This window comes from Phoxinus phoxinus (genome assembly GCF_949152265.1).
Source record: "Phoxinus phoxinus genome assembly, chromosome: 9".
In the NCBI taxonomy this organism is placed as follows: domain Eukaryota; kingdom Metazoa; phylum Chordata; class Actinopteri; order Cypriniformes; family Leuciscidae; genus Phoxinus; species Phoxinus phoxinus.
Window position 1 is genome coordinate 21,531,655 of NC_136884.1, and position 10,510 is coordinate 21,542,164.

At 35.1% G+C, this 10,510-nt stretch overlaps 1 protein-coding gene across 2 annotated transcripts in view; it reads right to left on the reverse strand.

Annotated features, from left to right (window-relative positions):
- Positions 1–10,510, reverse strand: part of LOC307003816 (uncharacterized protein) — a 59,981-nt gene that overhangs the window by 12,178 nt on the left and 37,293 nt on the right. Inside the window, exons 1-3 of one of the 2 annotated variants that reach the window (XM_079622633.1) lie at positions 10,132–10,149; positions 9,256–9,317; positions 5,731–5,879 (exon numbers count right to left, since the gene is read on the reverse strand). In XM_079622633.1, the coding sequence (XP_079478759.1) occupies positions 5,731–5,812 (82 nt within the window). In that variant the 5' untranslated portion in view covers positions 5,813–5,879; positions 9,256–9,317; positions 10,132–10,149. Of the gene's footprint in view, positions 1–5,730; positions 5,880–9,255; positions 9,318–10,131; positions 10,150–10,510 lie in introns of those variants that run through there. The other variant, XM_079622632.1, reaches the window with a different exon arrangement.

The window sequence follows — 10,510 nt, forward strand, 5'->3', positions numbered from 1 at the left end:
AGTTGGGAACGGGATGGGATACTGAAAGTGTTTTTTTTAAAGGATTGACTCAAGTGTCAGACAGTGCCAATGCGGAGATCTCAGGAGCTTTAAGCCCGGGTGAGTTGCATAGGGCCCTTCAAGGCATGAATTCTGGGAAAGTGCCAGGAATTGACGGCCTTCCTGTTGAATTTTATAAAAAAAATTGGACGGAGGTAGGGGAGGACCTTTTGCGGGTGCTTAATAACAGTTTGGGCTCAGGTAAGTTGCCTTTGAGTAGCCGTAGAGTGGTCATCAGGTGGTACATTCAGATCAGACCTATTGTGTCCCTGATAGGTCAATTTGACAATATTACCCTTATTAGGGATATTTTTGATGTCTCCAAGTTGCTCAACATTAATATTGGACTTATTTCATTAGATCAAGAAAAGGCGTTTGATAGGGTCGAACACCCTTATTTGTGGAGAACGTTAAAAGCTTTTGGTTTCTGTCAGGATTTTATTGATAAAGTGAAAGTGCTCTATGGTGATGTTGAGAGTGTGCTTAAGATAAACGGTGGCTTATGCACTCCTTTTCAGTTCTGTAGGGGTATTAGACAGGGCTGTTCTTTGTCTGGAATGTTATATGCACTTGCTATAGAACCTATGTTGCAACAATTAAGAGAACATATTTGTGGTTTGAATCTACCTATTTGTAAAAACAGCATTTCTTTGTCTGCTTATGCTGATGATGTGGTAATTTTAATTAACGGACAAAATGATGTACAGGTTTTAATGAAAGTTTTAGAAGATTTTAGAGTTTTGTCATCAGCAAAAATTAATTGGAACAAGAGTGAAGCACTCTTAATTGGAAATTGGCCAAAAGGGAAACCAAGTCTTCATGATAGTCTATCCTGGGGAACGGCAGGTTTTAAGTATTTAGGAGTGTATTTGGGAGATGAAATGTCCGTTCAGAAAAATTGGGAAGGGGTTGTTGATAAGGTGAAAGGCAGGCTTGACAAATGGAAATGGTTAATACCAAAGTCGTCTTATAAAGGGAGGACATTAATTGTGAATAATTTAGTAGCTTCTTGCCTTTGGCATAGGCTAGCATGCTTGGATCCTCCCGCACAACTTTTAACAAAAATTCAAGGAATTTTGGTTGATTTTTTTTGGGATAAATTACACTGGGTCCCTCAGAGTGTGTTGCATTTACCTAAAGAGGAGGGTGGCCATGGTTTGATACATTTGAAAAGTAGAATAGCAGCTTTTCGTTTGCAATTTTTACAGAGATTTTTGTATGAATCATCAGTAAATGGCTGGCGAGCTGTTATATGCACCATTTTACACAGAACTGAAGGACTGGGGTTGGACAAATCTTTGGTTCTGATGGACCCCTTTAAGGCGAGACACTACAGGTGAATAGGGTAATATTTTTAACTAGCAGATATCACCATGAAACTTTCCCAGTTGATTGCCTACATTAAGATGAGAAAAAAATGTATTACAAGTTTTCTGTAATTTAATGTTTAAATATGCAAATTAGGCATTATCTAATTAAAGGGCACCTATTATGGAATTTTGAAATTTACCTTTCATGTAGTGTGTAACATAGATCTAAGTGAACAAAAACATCCTGCAAAGTTTGAAATATGAAAGTGCACCGTATATAAAGTTATTGTCTTTCAAAAGTAAGAGTCGACTCTGAGTCATTTTTATGAATCGTTAGAAGACCGAAGCTTTTTCTCTGACTAGATGACGTCAACTTGTCAAGTTATTTGAATACAATACGCCCACTTATTGCGCTCCAAGGCTCATGGCGACGAGACGCTGTGTTCTGAAGTGCGGCTCAAAAGACACCTTTTTCCATCTGCCCAAGGAGGAGCATTTGAAGACTAAGTGGCTACAATTCATATATACAACTATACCACAGAAGTATAGTCCGAGCCTTGTGCTTTGTTCGCGCCATTTTGAAGACGATTGCTTTACCAACTTAAATGCAATCAAACTTGGATTCGCGAGCCGGATGATATTGAAGGAAGGTTCAGTTCCAAGTGTATTTGCATCAGCTTCCTCCTCCGTATCACAACCTGTAAGTGTTATTAATAATTGTTGCTTTTATGTTTTATGTAGCATGCTTAATAATTATTTTGTTTGTTGTGTAAGGACCGTTTAGCTTCTAGGTCTTCAATGACAATTGTATTGAGATATGTGAAGCGTTTGTCGTTTTTTTCGGAGTTGTCTTAAAGAATAGAGTAATACCTCGTAGTAACGTAACTGCATTTTTTTTTGTAAAAACTTTGTTTATGCATCGGGCTAACGCAAACAAAGACTGATTGTGCTTTTACAATATGAACTCTGGGCTATATGCTCGCTAACATTAAATTCTTTATCTTATTTTTTGTTTTTTTACTACAAACTAAAGCAGTGGACTATAATCATTATTATAACAAAATTGAATTGATAAAAGCATCATTGTACTCCGTGTTAAAAATAAGTATTATCTCTGTAAACACTGCTGGGTCATCTGACCAATCGCAGATTAGCGTCGCGCAAAGGAGGGGTTTGAAAAACGAGTCGTTGAACGAATCATTTGGGAGTCGGTGAGCAAATCAGGTAAAAATAAATGCATTTTATACGACAACAAAAGTGTTTTTTGTCATTGCATGCATGTAAAACTGTTGTTGGGGACTCCCAAAACAACATTAGGAACATTTTAAATGTCATAATAGGTGCCCTTTAAATATGCGCTAATTTGCCTATATTTTAAAAAACGAAATCTCAGAATTGGATAAAGCCAGGTTAAAAATTATTTTTTCATTGTGTTCACATATTAGATGGGAAAAAAAATTACAGAGGGATTTATGGATATCTACTTTTGTTATCCTGTAAATCAGAATATACTGTCAATAGCCTTAAAAAATTTATTTTCGCCATGTTTTTTGGAATAAAATGTTATATAAATCAGGCTAGGAATAATATATTTACAAATCCCTCTGTAATTGTCTTCATAATATAACTAGGTACAAGACTGGAAAGTTTGGTGTGTATAGGTGCTACTGAAGAGGAGATTTCGGACTTGGGGTATGAGAGAAAAGTCATTTTGAGAAAAAGGCATTTAAAGATTTGTAATGTAAAAAATCATACTTTTTTAGTGGAAACAACTATTTACTGACACAATATCTTATCAAATCATTAGCAACAACAATACAAACCACCTAAAACACATCAAAACTTATAAACACAGCATTTATGGCCTTCAACTGAGCAGAAAAACAGTCAAAAACACATCTAAATGTCAGAGCGCGTCACGTGATGCATCTGAACGAATCAGGTTGTCAGAAATTGACATCAGCCAATGAGATTTCGCTTTTAGGGTTAAATGCCCATTTTACTTTCACGATTGGTTACTGATTAAAAGGAAATTACCATATTTGGATCCGACAGCATTGTACAGAAGAGAGAGCTTTCCAGACATGTGCGTGATTAAAGGAAGAACACAGAGATCGCGGAGCAGCGCGTTGATTTAGAACGCCAACTTTTGTTGAATTTCAGAGAAATCTACAGACGCAAATAGACAAAGTGTAGTAAAATAAAGACCTAAATGTGTATTTTGGACTTTTTTTCACCACAAGTCTGAAAGAAGACATGTTATTGAAGACAAATAGCCCAAAATCTCAAAATTGACCAGTGAAAAAAAAAAACGATGTTTTTGCCTGCCGTGTCTCGCCTTAAAGTGAATGGACTGCCAGTTTTTTATCGAAATCTCTTTAAGGTTTAGAGTCTTTTTGAATCACAGAGAAATGAGACCACACTTTCCCTGCATTGGCTTCTGGAGGAGCCGCTAATAAACTGAGCTCGTTTTGACTTATCAAATGAGAGTAGCTCCTTTCATGGACTTAATGTACTTTTGCAGAAATCACAGATCTTCACGTTTGGACGTTTAATTCATGTAGCTGGACTGGACTTTGAAAGAATGGAAGAGGTGGCTTTTTGTCTAAAGGTCAAGTCTTTGCGGAATGTTGAACAGATGCTAAAGAACTGCAAATCTTTGATCAGTAATCAAGAAAAAGATTTACTGATGGAGTCATGGAGGAGTAAACACTTCCAGTACAGAAGACTCTTTTCCTGTTTTTACCATGTTGCCTAAATTGGATGATTGTAGTGGGCCTTTTTTAGATGCTGAAAGACTATTGTGTTTGGACTTGTGTACAGCAACTGGCAAAGCTTTTTATAAAATATCTGTAAAAGTTTTTAATAAAAAGGTACGAAGTGATAAAGTTGACACACCTTGGCGCAGAGTATTGGGTGTTGAAGAGATTGTGAAACCTGAGTGGAGTTCACTGTATAAGCCCCCGTTATCTAAAAGGGCAGGGGATATACAGTGGAGGCTTAAACCGACTGAAACTTTAATTTTTGATTTTGAAAATGTTTTTTTTCTTTTAGTGAATTGTTTTCCATGAGGATTTTTATTTTTGGTTTTAAATTTGTTCGAAGTAGAATGTTTACTTGTCAGCTTTTGAATTTTGTTTTAGGTCAGGCAAAGCTGGCCATTTACATGAGCAGAAAAAATATGGTTGAAAGATTGTCGGGTGAAGATGTAATACTGTTTTTAAATTGAATTAAATCACGAATATTGATAGATTTTTGTTTTTATAAGTCTACAAATGATCTATTAACGTTTGAAACGAAATGGTGTGGTAATGGTGCGTTGTGCTCTGTTGTTGAAGATGATTTTTTTTTCATTGTAATCTATTTATTTTTTTATATTTAAGGATTTATTTTTTCTGTGGTATTTATATGATAAAAGGTAATTTTTGTAAGTTGTTGAAACAAGTGTTTAATGAAGAGTGATTTATTGGAATAAAAGTCACTTTTAAAATTCAATTCTCTCTCTCTCTCTCTCTCTCTATTCAGAACACAAGACAAAATAGAAGTGTTCTTGCAGAACAGAACATGGCAAAATAATCATTTTTACTCGATTGTACCATTTTGGAAATCGATATATGTACAAAATCAAAATTAAATGAATTGCACAGCCCTAGTGTGAATGTAGCTAATTTCACCCACACACTCCGTCATGGCGATGTCGCGAGACAGCTTTTCACTCACATTTTAGTCTCGCAAGATCTCGTCACACCCCTAGTTATTAGTGAATGAGCGGATGAGCGAGTGATTTAAGACATTAAAGTTGTGTTTACAAGACATGTTTGAGAATACATGTTTTTGTTAGATACTTTTGCATAATTAAATTAATTGATAAAACTGTATAATTGTATGAGTACTATGAATTTAGGCATACTACTCAGCTCATACTGTATGGAAGTATGCATATTCAAACACAGGGATTGTGTTTACTTCAGAAGTAGATATTGGGTTAATGTTACACAAAATAATTTTGTTTAGACCAGTGTCTCAACTCTCCCAGAATGTTTTAGATGCCTTCCTATTCAACACAATAAGAAGCTGAAGAGTTGAGAAACACTGGTTTATACTACTTCTGTATTAACTTTCCTAATTTAATGCATGACAAAATAAAGAATGGCAAACTTATAAGTAGGATCTTCTCAGGTGCACTTGAAGTCATCATTAATATTTGGCTGGTCAACATTTCTGTCCACATAAGGCGACCTGCCACATGTCAAGCTTTAATTAAGACACACATGACACGTTCCAAAAATACCATTAATTTCTGAGGAGGTTGACATTTGAATCTGGATGAAGGAATTCTTCATAAGAAATTACTGAGTTTAGCTCAGAGAATGAAACTAACCTGTTTGTTCCTCAGTATCTTCTTTTTTGACTGTGAATACTTCAATCTTCATATCTTCACTCTCCTCTTTAATAAACGCCATCTTTATAATAGTGTCACGTGGATCTCAGCTGCTTCACCAGTTTTTCTCTGTGTTTGGGCTCTCTGTCCTGTTTAAGATGAGAATAATTAACAAGACAGAAATACAAATCCAAACTACATCACTGGGAGAGATTTAATTACTTTCAAATTTCATGACTTTAATGCCCTTAAATGGACTAAATCTTGCATCACAATAAGTGTATTGTGATTGTCAAAACAATTTAGGAACTAAACAGAATTTTATCAGGTTTAGTGACAACATGTTACAATGTTTACACGGTCAAATTTATGGTTAGCTAGGTTTTTTATTATTATAGCTTGACACAAATTTCACGATTTCAATTCAATTAAATTCTTGTGATTTGATTCAATATTGACTCATACACAAGATAATTTTTCAAAAAAAAAAAAAAAAACCTCACCTTATGCTGTAAACATACAGACAGCTCTATCAGTCGGTGATATTATGTTAAAGATAACTCAAATATAAAAATGAATATAATGCATTTTTTTAATAATAAATGTATTTAATGATACAAGTAAAAATATAATGAATATGTAATATAGTACACATATTTAGCAAAATACTCTCTATAGCTCTTTTTTCTGTCCAACTAATGTGCTATATTATGGTCATTAAAGGGCTTTCCAGACGTAAATGTTATGTGTCAATTGTCCTCCAGCTGTTTCATTGAACTCTTTCCACGGTTGAAAAACACTGATTGATCGATATTATGTATGAGGAATATACATTTCGGTAAGTTGTTCTGTATCTTTCAACATTGTTCATTCGTGTTTATTTACTATTATTAACTATCGTCTTTGTTTATCCCGAGGTTTTCCCGCAGCCTGCCGGATCCAGATCTGACGAAGGACCTTTGCCTGGACCCGATGACAACGCAGTGCTGAAGTGCCAACTAGCCTCTCCCTATGTCAAATTAAATAATTAAATTAAAAACCATCCTTGCAGTGCAGAGGTGACACAGAAGCGGCATCAGAACTGGCATTACTATATTTACACTTAATTTGCAATTGCATTTGATATTCAATATTTAAATATGAAATTATTTATAATTTTAACATTTTAATTAAAGGGTACTTTAAATATGCAACTAAATCCACCAGTAGGTGGCAGTAAGTCACTGTCTTAATAAGCGAGTTGTTGGAGTTTTATTCAACTTATTTGTTAAAACGGCCGATTCATTCATTGAATCAAATGATTCGTTAAAAACGCGGATTTCCGTTTTTAAAAAAGAATCGCTGTCTGTTGGACTAGTTTCATTATGAAATTCTCGTCGGCGAAATAAAGGGGGAAACAAACAATATTGACAATATAAAAAGTAACACACAATGTTAACTTTATTGTTAATTTACCTAAAATAAATAGCACATTTGCAATTGTGCACAGGAAAACGGCACTCTTGCTCGTGATATTATAATATAACAACATAATATGATATAAAAAGACAAAAACTCATTTGGGGACATACCTATAACTGCACTGACACATCACGCAGTGAAAGCAAGCATGAGAGACAAACGCCATGTCAGCTCAAACTCGCGGTGCCTCGTACGTAGTTAAAACAATGATTACAATATCATCATAGTTCATAGACAATCCTAAGCACAAAGAATGAACTTACTATTGAACTGACATTTACTCGTTCTCTTATCCTCTCCTCTCTCGCGTGCAGGAGACAGACGCAGGCTAATACGCTGCCGTAAATGACGCGAATTGTCACGTGAACAAGCAAATCCACAAAGATAGAATAATAAAAATAATACGTGTACACGCTAATTAGATAGTTTTCATTTGGAAAGCATTTAGATACGTCGTCAAAGTGTCATCTAAAATTTAAGACCTTTCATAGGTAAAAATAAGACTTTAAGACTGTTTAAGGCCTTAAATTTTAAATATCGAATTTAAGACCTTTTAATACTTTTTAAGGATCCGCGGGGACCCTGTAATATAATGCTGCAGAAGCTACTGAGCCTCTTTTACTCCTTAATTTATTATTTACTTGAATATATTTTTAATTTATTTATTTATATTTGTCTCATGCTATGGTGCTGGTCTGTTGTCTGATTAAGACATTTCGTATTTTGTAGGGATTGGCATTTCAATAATAATATTCGACGATTGCTGGGAATTATTTGATTATTGGCCTATTCAAATGCTAACCGGCACAACAGCGTTCGCTCAAATTCCCCTCCAACATTACATTTCTCAGTAGGGCCGTTGTAGCCATTAAAGAAAATGTATTTGGTTTCATATTTATAGTGATGCACCGAAACAATCCGACACCCGTCTCAATGGTGACACCTAGTGGTCACTTGCAGGCGTTGATCTGAAACAACCTTGACAACGAGCCATTAAAAAATGTTTTTTTTATTTTTATTATTGTATTTTCCTAATATGTGAAGCTTGTAACCTGTAGGCTCCTCACTGTGCATAATGTTATTTTTATTTATCTATATCAATCTTAATCTATCTATGTATCTATCTATTAATCTGTCTATATATATAGCCTATTTATATGCATCTATTAATGTGTCACTACATACCCTGTCTGTCTCTAGCCTATCAGTCAATGTGTACATTTAAATGTAAGCCTAAATATGACCAAACAAATCGCACTATAAATGTCACTATATCACCAAAAATCCGCTCTCTCAAAATCAAACTCCTCTCTCAAAAACCCACGGTCAAGATGCGTTGACTTCATTTTTATAGATGTACGATTGTGTGGTCTGTTCCCGATCAAACGTTGGTTCGGAGGACCATGTCACCTGTCGAAACACCTGTGAAACACTCCGAAGCTTCATTTAGCCGTAGTCACGTGACATGGGTGTTTTGAATCACGCTTCGGATCAGTGTTTCGAAACATCTGCGCTTCGGGATCTCGAAAAGCTTCGGAACGTCAGTTTCGCGTCAGCCATACCTACATGCTGCCACTCAGTTTTGTTGATGGAGACAACAAAAACCGAAGGACTTAATTGAGCCCAGAATACATGCCAGGGCTGGAAATGATCGCGTCGAGGTTGGGGCTGCCGCATCAAAACACGCTCGCGAATATGAAAAAGACAATTGAGAGAGTAACTTAATGTAGCAATAACAACGGATAGTTAGACATCTAAAAACAAAGTCTTACATCTTAACGAGCGTAAAAGTGTACTGGACTTAAATGGAACAAGTACCTAGAAGATTCCTTATACTTATTTCTCTCATAATTACTTGCCAGTGCCTGAATTCGTGTTTAATGATTCACGATATGGAACGAAATGAGATGCACCTTTACTGAAACTTATACAAACACACAATAATAACGTTCCTTAATGTTAGATAAAGCACTACAACATTACTTTCAATAATTATTAATGATTGCACACTGCTATAGAACATTTTGCATTGATTTAAACACTGTAAATGCTTAAAACACAAACCTTTTTTCAGTTGACTCACAACAGACGCAGGAGCGCGGCGCCGCCTTATGACGTCACACCACCTGACCAAAATAAAAGTCCAGTTAACACACTGCTCTGTCTTCAATCACAAAGTTCACAGACATTTACATATACAGTACCAATATTAAGAACTATCAATATTGTAACCTGTAATTATCAGAAATGGATAGGCCTAAAAAAATAATAATTAAGTAATGATAATAAACATATTTCCAATTCATTGTATTGTGCGTAATGGTGCCTATAGATAGCATTCAAATAAAGTTTGTCATCAATAAATGTTAAAAGAATATGCCTTATAGGCTAAAACATTTTTATCCATCACATCCAACAGTCTTTTAAATCAATTCACAAAACGTTTATTTTTTTTATTTTAATTTTTTATATCTTTTTATTTATTTATTTTTATTAGGCTATTATTATTGTTGGTTAGATTTATTATTCATTGTTATGTAGGCTAAAGTAGTTATGTGTTAAAGTTCATATTTTGTAAATACTGTACATGCCTGATCATGGATACAGTTGTGACTTTATGACTGTATTTCTGTAGACTTTCACCAGTAGCCTATAAATGAGCCTCTAGCTGTGTCCGAAACCGCTCACTCGTTCACTCATTCACTAATCCCTATATAGTGTATGGCATTTGAGCACACTATATCTCCAAGGAGTGAACGAAATGAATTGAGTGAATTCAGACGCTGACGTTTACACTGTGCGTCGGAGAGCTGCAGCTGTCGCAGAAAAGGCTTCGTCACACGTAGTGATAAAACTCCTTTTATCTTACGTTACTTACTTTATAAAGTAATATTAACAACAATAACAATCAAAATGACTTTATTTTGTAATTATATATACCTCTGTGCCTGCTCTGTAGTTTCATCGATGTAAATTGTTAGAAATTCTCACGCTCACAGATGACGTGGTCGTTGAGCGCCCTCAGGTGACCGTTATGATTACATTCGACTGAATACGCACCTATGATTGACGGATCATTTTTAAATCATCCAAGTCAAGTCAAGTCATCTTCATTTATATAGCGCTTTAACAATGTAGATTGTTTCAAAGCTGCTTTACAGAGATAAACATATAATTTAAGGTAACAGATTGTTTTGGCTTTATATGGGTTCTTGAATAAAGCTATTTTCCAGCTAAATTTAGTTTTGATTGATTCACTTCCGTCGAAAGGATAATTTGTTATTAAATTAGGGCCCGCTAAGACGACACCGTTCTCTCT